Source organism: Phyllostomus hastatus, unplaced genomic scaffold, assembly GCF_019186645.2.
Source record: "Phyllostomus hastatus isolate PE091 unplaced genomic scaffold, TTU_PhHast_1.1 phas_contig_150, whole genome shotgun sequence".
In the NCBI taxonomy this organism is placed as follows: Eukaryota; Metazoa; Chordata; class Mammalia; order Chiroptera; family Phyllostomidae; genus Phyllostomus; species Phyllostomus hastatus.
This window is the reverse complement of record NW_025333611.1, coordinates 289,006-314,437: the sequence shown is the minus strand read 5'-3', so window position 1 is coordinate 314,437 and position 25,432 is coordinate 289,006. Positions and strand designations below refer to the sequence as shown.

At 64.4% G+C, this 25,432-nt stretch overlaps 1 protein-coding gene across 1 annotated transcript; it reads right to left on the bottom strand.

Moving 5' to 3' along the window:
• Positions 1 to 7,448: 7,448 nt before the first annotated feature.
• On the bottom strand, positions 7,449 to 24,168 carry DNAAF5 (dynein axonemal assembly factor 5). The gene is made up of 13 exons (XM_045824654.1): positions 23,538 to 24,168; positions 21,624 to 21,808; positions 20,033 to 20,157; positions 19,584 to 19,702; positions 18,626 to 18,858; positions 18,068 to 18,280; positions 17,002 to 17,145; positions 16,417 to 16,585; positions 13,787 to 13,934; positions 11,321 to 11,471; positions 10,442 to 10,598; positions 8,852 to 9,043; positions 7,449 to 8,355 (listed from the first exon to the last, which is right to left on the bottom strand). The coding sequence occupies exons 1-13, from the start codon at positions 24,133 to 24,135 to the stop codon at positions 8,219 to 8,221; spliced, it is 2,571 nt and encodes an 856-aa protein (XP_045680610.1). The 5' UTR covers positions 24,136 to 24,168; the 3' UTR covers positions 7,449 to 8,218.
• Between the last annotated feature and the right edge of the window lie 1,264 nt (positions 24,169 to 25,432).

Below are 25,432 nucleotides of genomic sequence, written 5' to 3'. Positions count from 1 at the left end.
GACGGCAGTGCAAACTCCTGCCTGCAGCTGTGCCAGGGAACTTGGGGAGGTGTCGGAGGGCGGCGGGCCAGCTCGGGGAGTAGGGCCCGCCATTCCAGACCGAAGCCCACTGGAGTCTGGGGCGGGCCGGGTGCTAGCCAGCTGGGGGCAGGTGAGGTGGGCTGGTTCTGGACCGAGTCCATACAGCTCAGGTGTAACCCAATGGCCCGGGCTCCTGGGGGGCGGTGCCTGGCTGGTCCCTCGTTTGTAAACACGCAGAAGCAGCCCCTGGAAATCGCCCTCAATCCCAGCAGACCCCAGAGTGTGTGCGGGCCTTTGTCAGAGCTGGGCCGCAGCTGTGAACAGGCTGTCCATTTAGAACGGCGTGGATTTCTTCTTTCCTGATCTGTTTTGGGGAAAGACTTGGATGGGCGGTTGTGCCCACTGCACCCCCAGAGCCCCTGCCTGGGTCTCTCGTGAGAAAGTGGACACAGGGCCTGTTTGTCTGCGTTCTGACAGCCGGGCCGGGTGGGTGCTGGGCTGCAACCCCCCCGTGTCTGTCCCTAAGTTTCTCTCTTCTCCCTGCTGCTGAGCAGACTGGAGCAGCGTCATCTCATAGCTAGGGAAACTGAGGCAGGAGTCCCGCCTGCAGCCTGCCTGGAGCGGGGGCTCGGGGGCAGAGGCCCGCAGGCCAGCGCTCTGCTCACAGGCTGCAGGCCCCAGTGGACCAGGACAGCACCCTTCCTGGGAGGCCCCTGGAGGCCACGCCCTTTGCTCTGGGTGCACTCACCCCTCCAGCTGGGCAGCGGCTTGGGCCTTTCCATTGCAAGCAGACTCCTTCTGAGGGGGAGAGGCTGGCTGGGAAACCTGAGCCCCGGCGTTGTGCCTGCGGATCAGATGTCGGCCGAGCCCAGGAGGCAGGGCCAGCTGAGTGCAGAGGCCCCTGAAGGAAAGTTACCCGGAGGCTTGGGGAATACCCTGACTTCTGCCCATATGGGGTCTCTGCCCTCCTGGGGGAAGGGGGTGGGGGGCACCCACAAAGAAACTCCTGTCTCTGCACTGGGGGCTTCGGCTGCTGTGCAAACAGCCCCCCTCATAAACAAAGTCTGCAGAAAACAAAGTATTCTTTAAAAACTTAAAAACCCACAGATCTTCGCTTTAACTCCATCGCTCAGATAAACATTGTTATGTCTATTTTGTCATTTTGCCAAGTTTATTTACATACACTTTTATAAAAGTGGACACCGCATACGCTGTTTGTAGCCTCACGCCCCCGGTGAGGGGGTTGGCACCCAGTTCCTTCCCTTCCCCCCAAGGCCTCGTGGAAATGACTGGCGGAGGAGCACAGAAGGCAGGTGGGGAGTGGGAAGAGAGGCTCAGGAGATGGGATTTCAACCGGGCGGGGGAGGAGGAAAGCAGTAGGAGGTGCAGGGAGGAAGCAGCCCCAGAATAGGCGCTGCAGGTGGGGCAGGCCTGTGCGGTGGGGTGGGAACAGCTGCCGTCTCCCACGCCGAGGCCGCAGCAGCTGGCAGCCGGTTCGGCTCCCTGTCCCACGCCAGACAGGACTTCTCCAAAGAACTGGAGCAAACGTAGGGCTCCCAGAGGGGGCTTGAGTTTCTGGGTGAGCCCTTCCTCAGTCTGGTGCGTGCAGGTCCACAGCACCCCTCACACCTCTGGAAAACAAAGCCAGCAGCTGAGCCCGGACCTTTCCGTGGAGGACAGGGGCCAGTCCCAGAAGCTGAGTTCCCTGGAACAACCCAGGACCTTCTGACACAACGTGTACTGGGCAAGGCTCCGGGCGTACGGGACTCTCACCCCCTTCTCTGGCAGGACGTCAGAGGGGACAGTGTCGGAAGCGGCCCGGTGGCCTGTCACATGGCTACACGTGTGCTCCCAGGCAGCCCAGCTGTCCCACTCCTAGGCGCTTGCCCAAGCGAAACACAGAGACTCGTGCACGGATGTCTCTGCGGCATTGCGCAGAAGCGGCCCAGAGAGCCGTGTGCCTTGGCCGCGAACAGACAGATGGTGGTGGGTCCGCCTAGGGGACCAGTCCTCAGCAGCACAAGGGGAACCAACCACCGACAGGTGCCAGACGAGGGTGAGTCTCCAGGACGTCTGCTGAGTACAGCCGTCCAGGAAAGGCAGGTGACCTGCAATGACGGAGCAGGGTGCCAGCTGCCCCGGGCCAGAGTGGGGTGACAGGGAGGGGCCCAGGGAAGCCTGTGGGGCAAATGGTTGTGGTGACGATGACACAGTGTACGCAACAGTCAAGACTCATCAGAACTGACGCTGAGAAGGGGACCATTTCACTGTATGTAAATTAAATCTCGATAAAGTTATTGGAGACTCTTATTTTGTTATTATTATTTTTAAATATTTTATTTACTTTTAGAGAAAAGGGAAGGGAAATACGGAAAGAAACACGGATCTTCAAGAGAGAAACACTGACCGGTTGCCTCTCGCTGGGACCTGGTCAAGAATTAAACTGCTGACCTTTCAGTTTGCAGGACAATGCCCAACCCACTGAGCCACACCCGTCAGGACGGAGAAAGAGACGTTTAAAAAGTGAATGGTGGAGCCTGGCCAGGGGGCTCGGCTGGTTAGAACTTCATCCTGATGCACCAGAGTTGCGGGTTCAATCCCCAGTCGGGGCGCAGACAGGACTCAACCAGTGAAAGCACGGACAGCTGGAGCAACAATTCCATGTTTCTCTCTCTCCCCCCTTCTTCTCTCTCTCTAAAATCAGTAAATTAACTTTTTAAAAAAGTGGTGGACATAAAAGGGCCAATAGAAAGACTAAGGAGTAAAACCAAACAATTATCCGGGATGTAGAAAAAATGCCCGAAAAACAGGAGGGACTGCAGAGGGGAGGACCACGAGAAGTGGCAGACACGGCAGCAGGGGGGGGGGGGCCGGGTCCAGGACGCACACGGGGCCGCAGGAGTTCCGGACGGAGGACAGGGACAGCCCTTAAAAACAAAACCACAGAAGGCGAAAGGCCCTGCAAACACGGAGCAAGGTGAGCGACTGAAGATCCCCATCTGGACTCGTTCTCGTGGCATTTCAGAATGCTGGGGAGAAAGACGAGATTTACAAGCATCTGGAGAGAAAACCTGTGACTCCTGCAAAGGAGTGACCCTCAAACTGTCAACAGCTAGACGATGACAGAGCGGAGCTGTGCCTTGAAGTCCTGGGGGAAGACCTGGGCTCTAGAAACCTGTGCCCAGGGAGAAGGGCACACGGAAGGCCTTTTTGGAGGTGCACAGACGCCCCTTTCTCGGCTGTGCGTGTGGTGTACGCCAGCAGACCACCGAGGATGCCCGGATGCAGGAAGCAGGGTCCAGCGAGCAGTGTGTGGCAGCTCTGGGACAGATGATGCAGGGAAATGGGCACCCTGGGGGAGCTTTTGCGAGAGAGGCGGGGTCACAGTGAGGAGGTGGTGCAGGCACTGTGCTATTTTTGCCCAGAAGAAAACATGAAGGCAATTAGAAACCCAGTAAATCAAATAAAATGTAACTGAAGGTTGTGGTCAAACATGAAGCAAACCTAACCTGGCATTATTTTGAGTAATTCATCGAGTACAACCGTTTTCTCTAGGGATATTGGGCACAAAGAGAGGAAAATCCTACCCGAACAAGCTGTTCAGTAAATAAAACTCGTAACAGCCCGAAACAGAAAGTTCTGCTGGTGGGTCTCGGCTCGGGAATCCACTCACAAAAAAGCATGGAAAAGTCAACACTTCCACTTGTTCTAACTACAAACAGCGACCTTGATGAGGTACAGGCCGACCCGAATTGGGAGGCCAGCAGAGGGGTCCCCCCCTTCGTGATGGGGAGACGAGGGACCCCGTCCCACACCAGCAGGGCGAGACAGAGACGTTCCGTTCTGCACGTTATTTATGTTCAATCCTCACCCGCGGGTGATCTTAGAGAAGGAGGCGGGGAGGGGACACGGCGGGCCGAGGGGTGGGCTCGCGGTTCTCCACTGGCAAGCGGCCACTGTCCCTCCGTGACTAGTGTCTTGGGGGAGACCCCTGAGAAGACACAGTCACCCCCGGTCTCCAACGTCTGTGCACGAGCCCCGGCGTTGCCCGGATCTGCCTGCGACGCCGATCCGCGCCGGGAAGCCGGCGTGCTTAGCTGCCCCCCTCGTTCCCGCGCCCCTGTCCCCCGACTACTTCGGGAAGGAGCGCTGTCCGTCCGTCCGTCACAGTCCACCGCGCCCGCCACTGGCCCCCGCCTCCCCCGGGTGAGGGCGGTCCCCACGTGGGGCGCTGTCGGCGGTGCTGGGAGTGCGGAGCTGCGGGCCTCCGCGCCCCGTGGGAACAGGCAGCACTGCTCCCCAGGGCCCGGGGGCCACGCCCGGCACCGGCGCCGGCGCAACGCTGCTCCCCGGGGCTCGCACAGGCCTCTCGCTGCGATGCGGGGCCGGGAAGACACATGCCAGGGGACTTCGGCCCGTGCATCTGCGCATGCCCCCAGCACCGCGGCGGGTGGGGTGGGGTTGCCGAGCCCGCGTCACGTGACTGCGCCTCGCCGCGAGGGTGGCTGGGAACGCGCCTGCGCAAGGCGCGGCTCCGGCTGGACGCTCCACCGTCCGGGGCCGGGAGACTTGGGAGCTGGCGGGGCGGAGATGGGCGGAGACTCCGCGGCCCGCGCGCCTGCAGGACCGAGAGAGGCTCTGAGCGAGCAGCTCCTAGTGTCGGAGCTAAACGTCACCCGCATGTCTAACACTGCGAACGGGCAGCGGCGGTAGCGCAGGGTGACAGCTGTCGGCGCCGGGCAGGGTCCCGCCGCGAGGACCGCAGGTCTGGGGCGGCCGCGCCGCGCGTGCGGACACCACCCCTGGGGTCCCCAGCATGGTGGGAGCCCAGAGAGCCGATGCCGAGGGCGGAAACTTCGCCCCGAGGCCTGGCTCTGGGCGACGCAACAGTGCTGCCGAGGCCCAGCGCCGCGAGGAGGGGTTGCCCGTCCCTCCACACCGCCGCTCCTCGCCCTCCGCCATAGCCAAAACCTCAGCATTTTCGAGAACGGAAATACAAAGAAACGAGCATCAGGCCCTCGGGGGTCGGAGTGCGGGCGCCGAGGCCAGGGAGGAACTGGGGACTTCCAGACAGAAGCTTCCGTCTCCAGTCACCGCGCCACCCGTGGGCCGGGCGCCAGGCCCGGGCTCCGCCAGGACGCAGGGGAGGCCTCGCGGCTGTGCGCTCTGGGGCGCCCCTGCCAGCGCGGCCTGGAGCCCCTTCATTGCCCTAGAAGTGCATGTGATCTAAGTCTGGAAGCCGCAAAACAAAACAAACAAAACACTCCCCGCGGCCCGCCGCCTCGGAACCCACGCCGCGAAGGCGGTTCCTCCCTGTCTGGACGTTCGCGAACCCCGGAAAACGAGGAAAGTGGGGGAGAAAGATTTATCTGCGGGAAGCATTTCCGCTTCAGGCCGGCCGCTGGCAGTGGTCGGGGGACAGGCTGCCGCCTGCAGGAGCCATTGCGGGCACCGCCTTCCGAGCTCAGAAGGACGAGTGCTTTTCCTTTTAGTACTTTCAATTACGAAAGTACTAAACACAAAATGCACACAGTACACAGAGAGAAGGGCGTGCCAGGCCCCTAAACACCCATTGCGAGGGGGGCCTGGGGCGTGGGATGCCGGTGATTAAAAAGAACTGCGCACCTGGAGGGGTTGCTCAGGTGGTTAGAGTAACGTCCCGGACCTGCCAAGGTAGTGGCTAGGTCCTGGGGCAGGACACAGGCAAGAGGTGACCAACGATGTATCACTGAGTTTATCAACAAAACAGATCTCTCTCCCCTCTTTTCTCTCTAAAAAATAAATTAATAAAACAAGCAGAGGTGAGAGGCCTGTTCTCTGAAAACTACAAGACATTGAAGAAAGAAACTGAAGGTACAAAGAAATGGAAGATTATACCTTACTCTTGATTTGGAAGGATTAATGTTGTTAAAATGTCCTTACTACTTAAGACAATAGGCAGATTCAATGCAATCCCTATCAAAATACCAAAGGCATTCTCAGAATTAGAACTAACCCTAAAATTTGTATGAAACCACAAAGAACAAAGTTGAAAGTATCACATTTCCTCATACCAAACTATACTACAAAGCTACAATAATCAAACAGCATGGTATTGGCATAAAAACACACAGAGATCAATGGAACAGGGCCAGAAATATATCCTTACTTATATTTATATGGTCAATTGACCTACAACAGAGGCAAAAAATGAAATTGGACCATTTCTTACACCATATACAAGAACAGACTCAAAATGGATTAAAGCTTTCACTGTTAGACTTAAAAGCGTAAAACTCCTAGAAGAAAATATAGGCAGTAAACTCCTAACATCACTTTTAGCAGAATCTCTTTGGATATATCTCCTCAGGCAAGGGCAACAAAAGAAAAGAAATACAGAGACGGAACTATATCCAACTAGAAATCCTTTGCACAGTGAAGGAAACCATCCACAGAATGGGTACCGAGGACTTAAATGTGGTGTCCTCTCAGCCAAGTTCACTCCCATTTGTTTTTGGTTCCCGTGACACCAATGGCTGACCCAAGACAGAAAGTGGGGCTCCTGGTGGGACATGAAGACTCCCAGTGCTCGGGCGTGGGGTGGGGGTGGGGGGTTGCTGCACTCAGGGGCAGCAGAGGCCCCTGGAGGGCTGACCACTGGCCCCACCCATCTGGTTTGGGAGGTCTGGCCTGAGGTCTGGTAATTGGTATTTATTTATTTATCCTCACCCGAGGGCACTTTTTCATTACCTTTAGAGACAGAGGAAGGGAGAGAAACATCAATTAGCCCAGGCACGTTCCCGGACTGGGTATCAAACCCACACACGCCTTTCAGTTTATGGGACTCCACTCCCACCAGCTGCATAATTGGCATTTCTAGCAGGTTTCCCGGCAATGCTGAGGAAGGAAAAGGCAGACGAGGCCGAAGGCAGAAAGCAGTTCGGGAGCTAATACCTGGGCAAGGCCAGGCCTGAGGGCTTCCCAAATCCCCATAGCCGTCAACCATCAGAGCTGGGCTCAGAGGGGGCCCAGGAGGGTGATGACGCCAGTGCAGTCGGGAACACGTCCTGTGGGGGCTGGCTGTGGCGACCCAAGTCTGCACTGCAGACTCAGACCCCGCCCCGTCTCCAGACCGCTGTCCCCCATCCCAACACCTCAGCCTCCCCCTGCCCCACAGTGGGCGCAGGGCCTCTGGCTGCAGCCCCTGTGCTCTCATGAGGAGCTGCTGCCCCCTGGTGTCCAGAGAGGGCTCGAAAACGAGTGGTGGCCACCTGACTGAGTTGCAGGCCCCCCAATTCTCAAGGCTGGCTTCTCAGTGAGGTTACATCTGAGGGAAAAATGAGCGATTTCTGAAGAAATGTCTATCAATTACCAAAACACACAAAGACAGGCATACAGAAGAATTACAATAAATATTTTAATTAAGTTTCAAACACCAAAGCATAAACGTTAATATTTGATTGTTGGAAAATAAAGCATTTCCTCCCTTGTGTTAACATATGTATTTGGCTTGTAGATATAAAAACCATTCGCAGGGAAATTTTTCAGGCACTTGGGTGTAGAAAGTGCTAGAGAATAAAGTACACTTTTACTTTACTGCTGTTCACGAGAGAGCAACCGCAATCTGACGAAATAGTAAACAGTCTCTTTTCAACGCTGCCAGCGTTGGTGACCTGGAGAAGGGACCTGACCGGACAGGCCCACAGCACACGCCAAGCTCCAGTGGGTCTCGAGTGGGGCAGTCTCCGCTGACGACGGTTCTTGGGGTGTCCTTCCCTTTCAGTCTGCTCCCTGAGGTGTGTGGGGCCAGCAGACAGGGTCCGAATGGAGGATGGGGTCTCCCTCGGACCCCTCCGGCTCTTCTGAAACGGTCAGGAACGTCCACGTCGGGCACTGGCGCGAGGGAGAAGCGGCGGCCCCCAGCCTGGGAGCGGACAAGCCTTCGACACAGGGAGAGCGAGGTGGGGCCTGGCTGCCCGCGGGCGCGCTGATGCTCGGGTCTCGTCTCAGGCGAGCCGGGGGTTCCGGCGGCCGGCCGGCGGCCCGCACACACGGCCCGCAGAGACGGGGCCGCTCCGTGGACGCCAGGAACCGCTGGGCTTGACAAGCACCAGGCGTTTTTCTCAGGAAACACATTCTTCCGGCCGCCACAGCCTTCTCGTCCGTGTCCTCGGCTGCTGTGGGCTGCAGAGGCCACCAGGCCCGCCCCGCGGCGCGGTCACTGGGCGGGCGGCCCGGCTTGCACATGCCGCAGGAGCTGCTCGCAGCGCGTCGGGGAGCGGTGCTTGTGGACCACGGCCTCCGCCTCCCTCACCAGCAGGTCGGGGAACAGGCCGCCGCCGGCTTTGAGGACCCCTGAAACACAGCAGACACCCTTGAGATGCCGGAGGTGAGTACCCAGCCAGTGCCAGGCTGCAGGAATCACAACAGCCTGGTGCTGGCGTAAAAACAGACACACGGGTCACCGGAACAGAGGAGGCAGCCCAGAAGGTCTGCTAGTTTATGTCAAAAAACAGACAGATACGTGCGAAAGCCACGAAGCCAGACCACCCTCTTACACCACGTGCAAGAACAAGCTCCGTGGGCTGAAGACTGGAAGAAAACCTAGCCAGCGGACTCCTGACATCGCTCTTGGTGGCGTCTTTTTGGGCATCTCCCTTCCGGCAACAGCATGGAAGAAAACCCAGTGGGACCGCCTCCAACTAGCAGTTTCCGCACCTCGGAGGAGACGTCGCACGACGACACCCTTCTCACTCGGCGCTTCATTTCGGAAAACACATCTTTCGAACGCACGCCCGTCGTGTCCGTGCGGAAAGGGCTTCCCGTCTGTGCTGGTCACCGGCACGCTTACCTAGGACGGCGTCCTGGACGGCGCTCTCGGGATCGTCCAGGTAGACGAGGAGCTCCTGGTACAGGTGCTGGACGTGGCTCTGGTAGTAGGTCTTCCCGTCCCCGTTGCCGACACACCGCAGCCAGCTGGCCAGGGCGGTGGCCGCCGCCAGCCTCACTTCCTGGGACACGTCATCCAGACGCTTGAGGAGCTCTGCGGGGAGGGGAGCGCGGGGCGTGGGCCGAGGTGCCTGCGCAGGGCCTCGCCCCCTGGGAGGCCACGCCCCGCACCCCGAGCTCACGGGTGAGTGCCGGGGTGGCTCCAGAGGGGGGCCTGGGGTGGATGGTGGGCGCCCCGGACACAGTTCAGGGGTGGCCTGGCCTGCCTGTCCTGAGCGAGCCGGGCCTCGGCTGGTCTGCACCGGTCCCCTCACCTGCCCAGTGGCCCAGGCCCACTCTCTCTGCGTGACACTCAGAGTCAAAGCCTGTCTCCGGCAGGTGGGGAATCTGCAGACCCTGCCCTCGCGGCTCTGGGGGCAGAGCTGAGGGCCCACTGACGTGACAGCTACCAGCTGCGTCCGTTTCGCCCCTGCCCAGCCTCCAGGACCAGAATGCTCAGTTGCCGACGGAGAAGCGCCGTCTCCCTGCTGGGCGAACTCTCACCCCTGACGGTCTGACCTTTACCAAAGGCACGCATTCCTCACGTGACCTCGAGGAATCCCCGGCCCCCACGTCTGCGCGTCTGGAGACTCGGCAGACGGCCGGCACGCGGCACGCGGGCAGGGCAGCCGGCTCCAGGCAGACCTGGCCACTGCCTCTCGGCCCACGAACCCTGGGCCAGCTGGGGCCAGGCTACTGGTCAGCCAGGGCACCGAGCCTGGCGTTTCGGCAACCACTTTTCACTTCCGGGGACTCTTAAAACCACCTTTAAAAACGCACTACGTGTTGACGGCACACAAGCAGCACAGGTGATGAAACTGGTCTGGGAGACGCAACAGCAGAGGCTCTGGCCCCGCCATGCCTGCCCCCCCCCCACCGCCAGGGAACCGCCCCGGAACCCGCACCTCCTCCCCTCGGGCGCTCCTACAACCAGAGGTGGGCTCTGGTCCCACGCCTTGCTCTCCATCCTGATGTCATTCTGACCCTCAGCTCGTTTTTGAGGATCATAACGCCTTCTGGCAAGACCACTTGGAGGTGGTAGGTACCCTGCATGTTGCTTTGGGGTGGGGACCCCGGCTCCCTCCTGGATCCAGCCCCTTACTCCTGGGGACCTGGGTTGTGGGCCACCTTTGCTCACGGTCCCGCTTGGCCAGGGCTGGCACATGCCTCGCCCAGGCTGCTTGCGTGCAAGCCGAGGGACCCTGCCACATGGAGGCAGAACCCTGGCTGCTGTGGGGACCTCGGCCCCGCCCTGCTCCCACTGGGCCCCGCCCCCAGCTCCAGTCCCCGACTCCTTCCTGGGGCAGCTGTTCAGTGGTCTGAGGTCATCGCCCACTGGCCTGCACTCTCAGCACCAGTGTGACAGGAAGGCAAAGTAGCATCCCCCCACTTCCCCATACAAGGAACAGCTGTCGAACGTATATGCGTGCTTTGGGCAAGAAAAATGTCCCACCAGGATAAATCTTGATGAGTTTATCTGCATCGATCGTGTCGCCAGAGGTTTTCAAGAAGGCGTCGAGGATCCGGCACGAAGTCAGCCGCGTCGTCTGAGAATCCTCCTCCAGGGTGGTCAGCACCTGGGGCGTCAGCGTCTCCCGCACGTCCTGCACCTGCGGTCAGCGCAGACGTGGCCGTGAGGCACGCACCAGGCGTGCACCTGGCTGGAGGCCGCAGACACAGAGTGACACAGAGTCTGGGCACTGCTTGAAATTTCTACGTGAGCAGACTTGAACCCGTGTTTTAAAATCTAGATAATTTCAGCAATTTTTGTTTAACTTGGTCGGCTGGTTTCTCAAAAATCTGTTACGCACAAAGCCCGACCGAGACCCAAACCCCATGCAGCCTGCTCCTCACCAGGGCGGCTGCGCACCACGGCCACCGGGGCCCGGGGGCACTTCACCGTCGGTCCCGGCCGCTCGTGCACGGGGGCGCGGGGCCCGCACGAGGCCAGCACCTGGTGAGTGTTTTCACCGCAAGAGCAGGGCACACGCGTTTACACCCTTTCTACTGCCCCCTCGCCCCCGGGTCAGCCGGACAGAGGGACAGAGGTGGCACAGACAGCCGGGGCCCGTCCAACTCACTTGGGTTCCTGTGATGAAAGTCTCTGTCTTGCAAGGAGCGACATTCAACGTGCCAACCTCAGAAACCCCCGAGATGGCCCAGGCAAACAAAACGCGTGCCCCGGACTCTGCACCCCCCTCTGCCCACTCCCCGGGGTCTCCTCACGTCCCCGAGGGACACTCAGCGCTGCTCTGGGTGCCTCTCCGCCGCGGCCAGGGAGATGGGGTGAGCCCGCCCGCCCCCCACACGGGCCCAGGATGACCGAGCCCACCTGTGCGGCCGACAGCACGCCGCTGCTGACAAGCGTCCAGAGGCAGGACACGGCGGCCGTGCGGATGGCGGCGGCCGTCCTCCCCGCTCGCCACTGCAGGTTGGGGGCCACGATGTCCTTTATCAGGGTGTCGAGGTAGCTGTGGAGCTGCCTGCGGAGGGAGCACAGGGCGCAGGGTCAGGGTCAGGGTCAGGGTCAGGGTCGGGGCTGGGGCTGCTCCCTGGGGAGGGGGCCACCACTGCCAGCTGCCATCCCCAGGGCTCCTGCCGGCTGCTCCTGAGAACCCGGGCCCAGGGGCCCGCTGTGCTGCAGGGGCTGCGCCGTCACTCCCCCGGCTCTGAGGAGGACGGCGAGCTGCACCTGGGACACGTCGCCAGGCGCGGCCTCCATCACCCCCACGCGTGACCATCCTACGGAGACAGGCCCACGGTCCTGCCCACACGGCCTCCACCTTGGTGAGGCCCCTGGGTGCAACGACACAGGGGGACGTGACTGTCCCTCTGATTCCCAGGGGGCTCTGTCTCCACGGTGACCAACCATGGTGATCTGCCATCGAGGCAAAAAGGAAGAGCCCGGCCTGTCACCCGGTGGCTGAGCCCTGCAGGGCCCAGAGCCCTCAGCACACCCAGCGACAGGCCTCCACGCTGCTGACGGCCCCACTGCTCCCACGGGCCTCTGCCCACGGATCAGGACACACTTTCTCCGACGGACAGCTCACTGTCTGCCGGCCTTGCCGCAAAGTGCGTCTCGAAGGCGGCCCAGCGCTCTGGCCCCAGCTGCTGAGAACACCTGGGATGCGGACTGCAGGTGCAGGACCGCGGCCTCCAGCAGGGGGCGCTGCAGAGCCGCCGGCAAAGCGGAGGCCGCAAACCTGGAAAGTGTGTTTGGTTTGGGACGGTTCACCCGTGTTCAACGAGGTCTCCAATGTGCTGTAATGTTTAGGCAGGGAGCTGCGGTTTTCCGGAAGGGACGCACAGGGGTGCCCCTCAGAAAGACCGAGCCCCGTGTCCTGTCCCCGAGGTGGTCCCCTGACGTGGCCGGAAGCCACATGTCTGAACTGCCTTCCGAGGTAATGCCGTGTTGGGGGTAGAAGCACCTGACTTTGACTTACAGAGTTCTCTTGGGCACAGGAGACAGAGACCTGTGTGCAGGTCAGGCCCCCCCGCCCCGCCCCACCCCGCGACGAGGCCGCAGGCTGCAGGTTGGAGCTCGCCCGCCGGCCCCTCCAGAGCACGTCCCCCGGGGGCGGGGGGCGGGGGGCGAGGGCTCTGCGGAGGGGGCAGCCCGGCACCGAGCCCCGGGTGCTGCCACTGACTCTGGAGTCCGGGTGGCAACTCCAGGTGTGAGCAACGCCCCCCCGGCCCTGCCCCCAGAGCAGAGCCCGTGGGGCGGCCGAAGGGCGGACACTCTGACAGGCGAACAGGAACCCCAGTCCCCTCTGGACCGTTGTCCATTCCAACGAGCCGACGGTGCATTTCACAGCCGCCACTTCGTCACCCTGAAGCCCCCCGAACCAGGTGGCGGTGTTTGCTGCCCCCCCCCCCGACCGTGGAAGCAGCCAACACCCCACCCGACAACGCCAGCACCCGCCCCCCTCGGTGCCGAAGCTCAGAGCGGTTCCCTTCCGGGGCCTCGGCCAGACGCCCGGCAGGTTAGCCGTCCTCGGGGACGGGCTGAGTGCCGCTGGGGCGGACGGCCTCGCAGGTGGTCCGGCGCGGGCCCGCCGGCTGCCGGGATGGCAGCCAGGGCCGCACTCAGCGGCTTTCAAGTCCCCGCTGAGCCCGAGGCTCCGCAGACGAGCAGGAAGTCGAGCTCCTGCACCGAGGTGCTTGGCTCCAGGCCCAGCAGCAGAGCAGAGAGCGGCCCAGGTGTCTGCAGGCAACGCCCCCCCCACACCCCCCCCACAACAGCGCAGAAGGGGGCTCTGCTCCCCCCAGGGGACAGGTCCCCACACAGCTCACGGCACCCACCCGACCCGGACACGGGGTGGCCAGCCCCACCCCAACCAGCCCTGCTGACTTAACAAAGGGGACTGGCGGGCCTCGGAGGGGTGCGGCCCCAGGGCCTCCTGCACCCGCCCGCTGCCCCCGTTCCTTGGCTTCAGAGCCACCCAGCTGCAGCCGGTGCCGCTGCCTGAAAGCTCTTCCAAAAGCTTCCCCGTCCAGGGTGATTCCATCAACTCTGTTCGGTTTGAAAGCTACCAAAAGGCTTTTAAACCTGAGGACTGCTAATATATAAACCATTAATAGTTAATGTTCCCTGAATCTTTTTCACTCAATGGAATTTTAACGACCGTGCTAAAGCAACTTTGATTTAGTGCCTCCCTGGGCAGCCCGCTCCCGGCCTGGGGCTGCGAGCTGCAGGCTCCAGCCTGAGACCTCCGTGCGGGCGGCGGCGGCACCCCGCCCCCCCAGACAGTGCGGGGTGGGGGCAGCGTGGGGCGGCTGTGTAAGGGGGGCCACGTACCCTTGGGAGTCCACAGTCTCCTTTGCTCTCAGCAGCGTCCGGGACAGGAGGGTGAAGAGCTTCAGGCGCATCTGGGGGTCTCTGTCAGGCTGCAGGCAGCCCCGGAGCACGGGGACCAGCTGGGGCAGCGCTTCTCCGAGGGCAGGGCCTGCAACACAGAGCACCCGCTCTGCCCCTGTGCGCGCAGACGGGGGGCGCTCCCGGCTGCAGAGGGACGGTCCCTCTGGACGACCGGACAGAGGCGGCCGAGAATGTCTAACCCTCCGATTATGCTGACGCACAGGCGGCAAACTCGAGGCCCGTGGGCCGAATCCAGCCCTTCACCTGGCTTTATCCGGCCCGGCACCTTGTTTCTGCCCGGCGGCGGCAGCAGCGCCGAGCTCCTGGCCCTGGTCAGGGAGCAGTTACACCCATGCCGTCCTAGGATCACATTCGGCCCTCCGAGGGCCCCCGCTGACAATGAGATCGACACCCCTGCTCTAACCGCTCACTTTGCAAACTGCTTCCTTACAGTCTCCAAGTCCTTGAAGATAAAGTCAAGCAACGTGTTAAGGGTCAGCTGAAATCAGGGACATGAGCGGCTCCCTCCCTGCCCCTGACCTCGACCGCCGTCCTCCTCCGTCCACAAGCCAGCGGACGGAGGAGCGCGGTGAGCCCCGGGCAGTGTGGGGGGCTCCGAGCACAGGCCACGGCGCGCGGCGCCTGGAGACTCCCGGAGCCGCGACTGGGCGCAGACGTGAGCGTCGCCCCCGCCAGGCCCAGACCACGAGGGGCGCCTGACCCCCGGCTCACAGCGCTGTGCCGACGCTGCCGACCGTGAGGGCGCAGGAGAGGCGACTGCAACCTCCTTCGCCTCCGACCCGGAGACACACGCGCAGGGCAGGGTCGTCTGCAGCCCTGTGACCCGGAGACGCCGATGCAGCCCTGGAGCGGGGGGGGGGGCGGGGGGGCAACCGTGGAGCGGGGTGCGTCCGCCCATGGTCTCCCTCCAGTTTGTGCGGGACGGATGCCGGCAGCTCCCCGTTAGAGCAGGGAGCACCACCCGCCCACCTGCTTCCTGCAGAGCGCCCAGCGCAGCAGGGCGGGCCCAGTGGCGGCCACTGCCCCCGAGGCCGCTGCCTTGACCCCCACGCATGCCGGCCCTGCACAAACGGGGGGGACACACGTCCTTCCCGGCGCCCCGCGTCCGTGCGAGACCAGCGCTCCCGTCAGAGGCAGGAGGGAACCCCGAGCGGCGGGCGCAGGGGCCGTCCCAGGGCCCTTCAGTGTGCGCCGCACCCAGCACCCAGCAGGGTCCAGCCCTGGGGACACGGCACAGCCCTGGCAGGGGGACGGGCGCTCGGGGTCCCACTGGAGGCGACTGTCGGAGAAGGCAGGCCGGCAGCGCGCGGCCCAGACGTGTCACGGGAGGCGGCGACACGCAGCGTCCCCACGAGTGACAACATGTGGGAGCACACGGGTTTGCCAGGAGCTGCCCCTCCCTGCGGCCCGCCCTCCGACCGCCAGCCCGCTGTCCCTTCCCGCCTGAAAATTGGTTTGTGTGTGTTTTTTAAAGAATTGTTTCTTGATAAGAAGCACGCCCCGGGAAACCTTTTCACAGACAAGGTCAGGCCAGGCGAAACGGCCCCCACGCACCCACTCCCAGGCCCGCAGCCTCGAGGACCCGCCCACCACCCGACTGGAGGGGCCTGGCAGGGGGTCCTCACTGGGAGGGCAGCCCCAGGCCTCTGGCCGCCAGCTGCAGGGCTGTGCTCCCCTGCAGCCACTTGCCCTTTGGTCCGGGTTCGGGGTTTGCCTCTCTTCACAGCGCAACCAGCTGGAATGGTGTCGCCCACCCCCCAGAGCACAGTGCGCAGCGGTCACGCTGCCTCTGAGAGTCCGCACGCACACACGTGCACACTGACACACCCCGCGTGCATGACCGCCGGGCACGCTCAGCACACCCCGCGTGCACAGCACGCAGAAGGCATCGGAGGAGACACACCTGCGCTCCCGAACCGCGGTTGCAAAACCAGCTCCTGCCACTTCCCGCGGCCCTGTCTACCCGCTCCTGGCCGAGACGTGCGAGGGGGCCCGGACAGGTTTGTTTTCCCAGGTCTCACCAGGTACGCTCCCTCCGTGAGAAATGCTTTCTAACACTGCAAACCGGAACAGATTTCAGGAGGCTGACTACCGCAGGAGCCGCCGACTCGAACCCCGGCTCCCCTGCCAAGAGCGCCAGCCGGCTCGCCCAGGTGCGTGCGCCCCGCGTCCCCACCTGGGGCGCCCGATGACCTGGTTTGTGAAACTGTCTGGGAAACAGTCGGTAAACACTCAGAACTGAATACACTGGGGGGGGGGGGCTCCCCACTCAGCAGAGTCTCCGCCACACGGAGCTGGAGCCGCTCGGAGGAGGGCGAGGCTTGCTGCAAGTGCTGCATGGGCCGAGAGCGGCCCGAGGGCCACAGGCGACGGGGGGGCCGTGAGCGCCTGTGCCGGGCGGACCTGGGAGCCGCAGTCCAGCTCCGGGACGGCCTCCTCACCCTCCTGCACGCTCGCCCGCACAGGTGGCAGTGCCTGCGAGTGGCTTTAGAACAGTGGCCTCGGCGCAGCACAGCCCGCCGGGGCACGCTGGTGCGTGGGGGGCTCACCTGCATGGGTGACCAGCGCAATGAACTGCAGCAGCTCCGGGGAGTGCACGGTCCAGTCCTGCTGGGACCCGGCCAGCCCCTCCAGGAGGGGCCCGGCGTGCTCGCGGTAGAGGTCCTGGCTGTCACCTCCGCCCTCCGCTGCGGCCAGCGCTTCCACAGTCTCCTGAACCTGCAAGGCGCGAGGCACGGGCTGGGACGGTACCCTCCCCGTGCTCGGAGCCCCCCACTCGGCCGTGACCTGCGGGGGGACCAGGTGAGCCGCGTCCCCGACCCGAGAGGAGGAACAGACCGCAAGCCCTCGGAAGTGAGTCCCGGCGGACTCACCGGGCTGCAGACCCGGCTTCCCACCCGGATCTCTGCTCATGTGACGTCAGCGCCGGCCGCACCCCCAGTCAGGAGGCAGACCAGCGCCCAGCCACTGAGCGGTCAGCCCCTGAGGAAGGCAGCCCACTCCCCAGGAGCCCCCAAGTGGTCCCCGTGCTCCTGCAGAGCGGAGCTGGGCGTGACCAGGGGGCTCCGGGGCACTGCAGAGACGTGAGCGATGTCTGGTGGCAGCGGGCGCCGGCACCTGTGGGGCAGGCTCACCTGGTCGCCGAGGCTCTCGGCCCCCGGGAGCGCCATCACGGTCAGCAGCACGCGCAGGAGCGGCAGGCCGCACCCCCGGCAGTCCTCGCGGCTCACGTCCACCAGGGCCCGCACACACAGCAGCAGGTGCTGGCCGTAGCGGAGCTGTGGACAGAGTGGGCGCCCGTCAGCTGCGGCCTCAGGCCTCGGGGTCCAGCGCGCCGACCCCCAGGGGCCTGTGTCGACAATGGGCAATGGAACCCGGGCTGGGAGTTCACGAACCCAAGTCACCCCCGGTGAGGGCCTCCTGGGTTCTCACTCGGGCTTTTAAACGCTCTCACGTGTCCGTGACCCGACGTGGTCACGCAGACGTGACCGGTGAGACGACCCGGCCTGAGGGTCTGCCTCAGAGCAGCCCCGCCCCCACCACCCAGGCCCAGGAAAGGTGGAGGACGGCAGGCCAGGGGAGACCTCGAGGGGGCAGCCACGGAGGCTGGGAGACGGGTGCTGGGGGCGTTCTCCTGACCCTCGTGTGTTTCGAACGTCTCTGTGATGCTCTGTTACCGAGAGCGGACAACTTCTGTGGCACCTCGCTGCCCCCTGGACTGCGTGCCCCTCTCGGGCCGCCGCCGGCCACCACTGCCTGACCCCCCTGTGCAACCGCGGGTCGGAGCCAACACCCTGCCCCTGACTCTTCCCGCAGCCGGGCCCTTCAACTCTGGGGGTGGTTGGGTCTGGACGGTGACTCTGTCTGATTTCTGAAATGACCCCCGATGCACGTTTCAGGAGCAGGCACCCCGGCCACCACTGCTGGTCAGATGTGCTGCCCGACGCCCCACAGTCACCAACAGTCACGCCCACAGCGACTTGCAAGACAGGCGACACCTGACCGCTGCGTCAGGGGCACGGACCTCTTCCCCGGAGGTCCTCACGTGAAAAAACCTCCAACGTAACAACCGACCGTCTGCACGGGTGAGCCAAAATCACACCTACACTTTTTGTCAACACACAGGTGGCTGCAAAGACACCTGCGGCCGCAGTTTCACAGTTTGTGGGCTGCACGGTGAGCCCGTCCCCACGCACTCACCTCCTCCGACCCCTGCCGGACGTGCGTCCCAGCCAGCTCCGCCACGACGGCCTTCAGGTGCGGCCGCAGGGCTCCCCTCGGGCAGCCTCGGATGACCGAGGACAGCACCAGGAGGCCGGAGGCAGAGGGCGACTTCTTCAGCATCGGCCAGACGAGCTTCAGGACGGCCTCCGGGCTGACGAACGTCCCGACCAGCTCCGCGGACCGTGTGCACTGCGGGGACAGGCGGGCTGAGGGTGCCGGCCGGGCGTCCCCTGCGCATGCGCAGATGCTGCTGAGGCGGGGGGGGCGGGGGGGGGCGCCTGGGCTGCCCCCAGAAGGGCGGACGACCCCCACCCCTGGCTTCTCAGGCAGCGAGTGGGGCTGGCGGAAGGGCTCTGTCCCCGCAGGGTCCCCAGGCCCTGCAGCACTCGCAGCTGTAAGGACACACGGAGGCCGGTCCCCAGGGCCGCACCATGTAGCATGGCACTCGCTGTCTGGGGACCTGCTGTGGCGCCGGCTGTGGCCTGCCCCCCCAAAGTTGGAGCTCCCCACATGTGACTGGGAAAGGCCACTCACGCTGCGCACCACGGCCGGCTCCTCGTCTGCGCAGGCCAGCAGCAGGGTCCGGAGCAGGACCTCCAGGTGCTGCGTGGCGTGGTCCTCCGCGTGCAGCAGCAGCACCGCCAGCAGCTGCGCGGACTTCACCCGCGTGGCCACCACCCAGTCCGTGATGTCGTGACAGATGGCGGGGAGGATCTTGCAGAGGTTTCTGAAGACGAGCTCCCGACAGCCCAGCCCCGGGCGACGCTCTAGAGGAAAAAGGTAAAAAACAAACCGTGAAACTCACAGCATCTCAGCGGTTAGCGAGGAAAGAAATGTACGGTCCACACGGCACCACGACTGCGGGCTCTGTTCTGAGGCGCTAGACACGCACACCGGCTCGAGGGCAGCAGCGAAGACGAGGCGCCGTGAGTCCCGGCAGGGTTTTCACAGCGCGGGGGCGCGGGGCAGCTGCACTGCTGACGAGGCGCCCCCCACCCCGTGCCCATCACACCCCGAGCTCCCACCCTCGCCCCACGCAGCCCCCGGGCCTGCTGGCACCGCAAACTGCCTGCTCTAGAACGTTCCACAGGTGGATAGCACAGTATATGCTTTTTCATCTGGCTCCCTTCGCCCTGCAGTCATCGGAGACTCTCCAGGGCTGAGCGGCCCTCCAGGGCACAGGGCTCCCGAGCCGTCCGCAGGGCTGCGGCTGTGACAACCCACGTGGGTTAGGACCAAGGAGTGCCCACGCCTGGAGAGACCACGACGCAGGTGTCCATGCCTCTGCCAGTGGCCCCAGGCCATGTCCAGCTGGGCCACCAGGATGCCCTGCTGTGGGTGCAACACGCACGCCCCAGGCTGAGGACACTGGTCCTGCCCGCAGCGCCTCCCAGCTCTCAGCTGCCACGGCCGAGGCCGGGCACTGCTTCCTGCGTGGACAGACTCGCCCGGACTGCCCCCCCAGGTCGCCGTCCCAGGGGAGGCCGCGCACCTGGACAGGGGTGATGGGCGGGAGGGGGAGAGGCAAAGTCCAGCTTGTCCTTGAGGTCTTCCTCATTCTCCTTCTGCCACTGCAGGCCGGCCTTCTCCCAGAGGCTGGCGGCCTCATGCCTGCAAGACAGACCGACGGGACAGACAGACACCGTCAGGGAGGGGCAGGTGCCGGGAGCGACCTGAGAACCGGCCAGGAGCCCTGCTGGGCGTCTCTGTTTCACCCACAGCTGCCTGGGCGCACGCGGGGCCGGGGCTCACCCAGGCAGAGCCACATCTGACCCCCGAGCCCCCGTTTACGCCTGGGCTCTCGCAGCCCGCAGACTGGGGGGAGGGCACGAGGCGGCTCCGCGAGGGGCCCCGGGGCAAAGGCCACGGTGCCGACGTCAGTGACGGCTCGGGACAGGCGGGCCCTGACCGGCGGCCCAGGACGCGCCGCGTCCCACTCACGCGATGTGTGGCATCTCGTCGTCGAGGCTGCTGAGCAGCAGCGGGATGAGCTTGTGGAAGAAGGAGTACCGGTCCCGCAGGTCCAGCAGCCAGCCCCCCACCACGCGGGTCACCGCCTGTCGCACCTGCGTGGGGCAGAGAGCACAGGCTCAGCCGGGAAAGGACAGCACCAGGGGCGCGTGGAGACACAGGGGCACGGCTGCCCAGCCCCCGGCCCGGAGCCACTCCAGGCACTCGCTCGGCTCATGGGTCATCTCAGGCCCAGAGGGGAGAGGCCGGGGCCACGGTCCACACCCCAGCCCGAGTCCTCTGGGCTCTGGCCCGACCCTCGGAACCTCGCACCACAAGCAAAAACATGTCTGCGGCCTCCTGTGTGGGGACCAGCCCTCCGGCCAGAAAGCCGGCCGGGCACCCCCTTCCCACGTCCTCCGACGCGTCCTGGAGACCAGAGGACAGAGCTGCGGGGGAGAGGGCCAGGGGTGGATGGGCCGCGCTCCCTGTCGGTGGGAGCAGGCAGAACCGGTGACCTCCCCCAGGCCCACCCACGCAGCTCCGCGCCCGGGAGCGCAGCCCAGGAGGCCGAGCTCAGAGAGGCTGCAAGTCAGCGAGAACAGTGCCGACCGCGAGAGCACTCGCTCTGGGGTAGTAAAGAGCAAGCGCCATAAACCAGAGTCCCAGAAACGCCTGTCACCGAGGAAAACAGAACGGTGACCTGGGGGGCACACGGCCGTCTGGGATCTGCAGACCCTCCCGACGCTGCAGCCAGAGCCACACGCCTGTGACTCGCGCCGTCCACAGTCGGCCGCTGGCAGAGCGCTGCCGACGCCGGGACGCTATTCGGAGAGCACGGGCAGTCACGGCAGGCACTCACGGCTGTTTCTCAGAGCCGCTGGCGCGCCTGGACCTGAGTACGGAACTACTCCCACAGTTCCGCGCCGTCAGGGGCGGGGCCTCGGGGCACCTTCCTCTGGCTCCGGGGGACCCTGCCTGCGGGCACCGCCCCCACACGTCCCCTTCGCGTTTCCTCCCCCCCGGGGGGGGGCAGCCTTCCCCCGGCTCCGTGTGAGCAGCCGACGTGCCCTCCGACGTGGCTCCTGCCGACGAGACCCTACGCCTAGTGGAACAAGCCCCGCCCCTTCTCCCGGACCCGCACTGCCCGGCATGGTGACTCCCCCACCCGGTCTGCCTGGTGGGGGCGCACCAGAGACGCTTCTGTAAACCGCAAGCCGAGATTTTTCCCCTCCACGTCCGGGATGAAGAACACCACACGGTCCTGGCTGGTGTGGCTCAGTGGACTGAGCACCAGCTGGCACACCCAAGGGTCGCAGGTTCGATTCCCAGTTGGGGCACATGCCTGGGGTTGTCCGCCAGGTCCCCAGCAGGGGGCGCGTGAGAGGCACCCACACAGCGATGTTCCTCTAGGATGACACGGGGGTCACAACAACTCAGCTCTCCCCAGTTTCCCGGAGAAGCGAGCCAGGGCCCCTGGGACTGGGGCGGGGACATCTGGAACAACGCAAACACTTCAACAAGGAGGAGGGCACTACGTCACAGCCCCGCACCTGCAGCCCCGCCAGGGGCCCCCTGGTACCTGGGGGACGTCATCGAAGAGCCGCTGAGCGAAGTGAGGCAGCACGTCGTCCACCGACTTCCCGCTGCCGAACTGGATCACCGTGCCCGTGGCCTCGATGACGGCCACGCGGACCTTCCAGTGCTGGTGGGAGATGCTCTGCATCAGGGGGCCGATGAGAGACTCCGACTGCATGTGGAAGTGGTCTGCGGGGGGCGGCCGCCGTCAGTGGGGCTGCTCCCGTGCCCCTCAGCCTGGCCCACTCTGGGGCACCCAGGACAGGCCCTGACCCCCGGGGCCTCCTTCCTCCCACCCAGGTCCCTGCGGCAGGAACAGGAGCAGACACGGGTGTGGGGACAGACAGAGGAGCAGGCACGTGACCCAAATGGCCACAGCTGAAGGGGGGGGCCGGGGGGAATGCTGACCAAAAGACACCGAGCCAGGAGGACACTGTCCACACCCCAGGCTCCGGCTGTGCCCAGAGCCAGATGCCCAGCACTGGGGCGGGTCCTCGGCACGGCCAGGCTGACCCTCCGGTTGTGCAGGCCTGGCTTCCGTTCTGCAAGACGGCTATTTCAGTGACACTTAGGGTGCATTCTCACTCTCCTGCTGCCCGGGGTGACAGGCTCCGGGGAAGAGGCCCTCGCAGCCAGGTGGGCCAGCCAGGGGATGGTGGCGGTGGGGTGGTGCTTCAGGCAGGAGGAACAGCCCCTCCTCCCAGTGGGTGCCGTGCCACATGCTGGGGGCACAGCATGGACACCCCCGCCCTTCCTCGGGACCCCCGGTCCACTGAGGGAGCACACCCACAGTGGCCAGGAAGCATGAGCAGCAGCCCCCCGTCCCCGGCTGCGCAGAACCAGGGGACGGGCGGTGGAGGGTGGATGGGAAATGTGTTAACAGCTGTGACTCCCACTGGGCTTCTGCAGCCCCGGCACCCTCCCCCGGCCCCCATCCCCCGGGGACCCGCACCACTTGAATCCACAGTGGACACAACACTACCCGAAGCCCCCTTCTTCCTGTGTCTCCTCCTCCCGCAGCCCTCACCGAGTTCCATAGGAGAGCCTGCCAGCTCTGCCTCACAAGATCCAGCTCATTCTCCTCTGTCCCTGTTAGCAGACTGCCCTGCCTAAAGCCAAGCCAACGCCATCTAAAGACGGATTAGCTATGGCCCCAGTGGCTTCTGATTCCTCTCACTGCCAGCACCCCAGCAGGTCGGGTCCCTCCTCCACACCCTCCTGGGTTCCCTGTGGCACTTAATTCCCCACTCAACTCCCCACCGGCCCCGCCCTCTTCCCTCCTATCTGCCAAGCTTATTCCTCAAGGCTGGGTCTCTCCGGACCACCCGTCCCCCAGGTTCCCCATAAGGCTTCCCTCCTCCTGGAAGCCTTCCCAACAGGACTCGGCAGGTGCTCCCCTCCCACTTCCCACTCTAGCCTGATGCCGTGAGGAGAACGAAATGGAGAAGCAGTTAGACGCTGGGGAAAGGGCTGCTTAGGAAAAGGACATGTCGGGGTCAGATTAGCGTCTCTAAAATAACGGAGAATGGATGGGCGGGAAGCAGGAGAGAAGCGGGCTCCCTCCATTTGGGGGGAGAGCGGTCAGAACCAGAGGACAGGAAGTCAGAGAGGGCAGGTGGGCGCCAGAGAGCGGGGGATGAAAAGAAGGGACAGGCAGGAAGCAGTGTGTGTCCAAGTGAGGTCCTTCCAGCACCTGGGTTAGTCCTCTGTTGAGTGCCAGGCCCATCGCGGGCCCACGTGAACGTAGTAGTGGGCCCTGCGTTTTGAGAACCACGGGAAGTGAAAGCATCAGGAGGAAGGAAAGAGCTCAAGAGGGACCGCGGCTGGGAACCAAGCAGGGGCACCCTGGACAGGTGTGGGGTGGGATGTGTGGGGGCGCGCCCCGTCTTGTCCCCTCTCCCCTGCGCAAGGCAGACACCTGGCGTGGCGCGCGCCAGGCCCGCGGCGCACTCGCAGCTCTCGCGGCGCACGGCGGCGAAGGGGTCCAGCAGCGTGCAGCACAGCGCGCGCACCGCGTCGTCCAGGTGGGGCGCGAGCGCAGCGCCGCCCAGGTCCACCGCCAGCCGTAGCAGCTGCACGAGCGCCAGGCGCAGCTCCTCGCAGGCCTCGGGCGGCGAGCGGCGCGCGGGCTCCGGGCCGGCCAGGCGCGCGGCGAGCGCCGGCAGCAGGCGCGGCAGAGCGTCGCGGGGCCGCGCGGCGCGCCGCAAGCCCAGGGCCAGCAGGTGCGCGGCCAGCGCGCGGCATCCCTCGGCCGGGTCCGCCAGGCAGCGTAGCAGCCGCGGCAGCAGCAGACGCGCCCAGGGGCCCTGGAAGGCGGCGGGATCGGCGGCTGGCGAGTCGGGCTGCTCCGCTTCCAGGGCGCGCTGCAGCGCCTCGAGCGCGCGCCGCCGGCCCAGCTTGCTGTCGGCCTCCAGCCCGGGCAGCAGGCGGCTCAGGGCGCGGCTCAGCTCCGCCGCTTCGGCCGGCTCGGCCGGGCCTGCGGGCGCCGCGGCCTCCGCCGCCACCAGAGCCGCCATCTTCGCCGCGTTACCGGTCGCCTGGGGAGACCGGCGCTTTTACGACGGCGCGCCGCGGATGACGGCCCGTCTTCCGGTGGGCTCGGAACGCAACTTTATTGGCGGCCGGGAGCGCGGACAGGACGCGAGGTTCCCGGGCGCCGGCGCGGCCCCGCGACCAGGGGAAGTGGGCGGGCGCGCGAGAGGCCCGCTGCACCGCCCGCCGCGTGGGGGCATGGCCGCCGGTGCCCCAGGAGGGCGGGCTGCCACCCCGGCCCAGGCAGCCGATCCCTCCCGCCCGAGACACTGCGCACAATGAGTTTTCAAACGGCGCAGCGCCGTCCCCTGAAGGACCAAGCTCTGCTTTGAACGTGGCCGCTCTTTGTTGCCGACGTTTGTCGGGTACAGTAGCGGTGCCAGTTAGACAGTCCCCGTGTTTGGTGACTGTCTTTGGGTCGCCCCCGGTAAGCGCCACCCGTGTTTTCCTTCTGAGACGGGCCTTGGAAACGGATCTGTCCGCAGGACTCCCCGGGCGATGGGCCGTGAAGAGCCCCCCGTGCGGTGGGAGTGTCAGGGGCTGAACTGCGTTCCCCGAAGTGCACATCAGTCTCGGAGCCCTACCCCGCAGGACCGGAAAGGTGGCCCTAGTGAGAGATGGGGCCTGGGCAGAGATCCAGAAGTTCCCACTAGGTCGTTAGGACGGGCCCTCGTGCAGCGGGACTAGTGTTGCTGTGAAAAGGGGATGTCGGGGACAGACGCACGCAGGGAGGGCACCCAGCGAGCACGAGGACCGAGGCTTGGAACAGACTCCCTGACACCCACTCTCAGGGGGGCCCACACCTCCATCTCGGACTTCAGGCTTCCCGAATAGTGAAGAGATAGATGTCCAGAAATCCTAGTTGCCAGAGCTGCTCTGAAGTGGGAGAGGTCAGACCCTGGTGAGCACGTTTGGGGACGGCGGGTGGAGAGCGGGACCAGGAAGGCAGGACAGGCCTCTCCCGCCCAGGCTGCTCCCAGGCCTCGCTGCCTGCGTGCGGAGTGGACACTCGTGCTGTCGGTGGGGACACCGGGTTTGCATCTTAGCACGGACACAGGACTTGGAGACCTTTGCAGTAGAGCCAGATGCAGCGGCTCTGTCCGCGTGTACTGTCTGGGCGGAGACGGCGCCCCCTGGAGGAGGAGGAGGAGGAATAAGGAGCCGGAGAGGATGGGTAAAAAGAGGGGACGTCCGTCCACTTCCAGGTGGCATGAAGTGTTTCATTTCAACAATGCAATAAAACGATTTTAGCAAGCAACACTCACTCGACTCTGTTCTGTC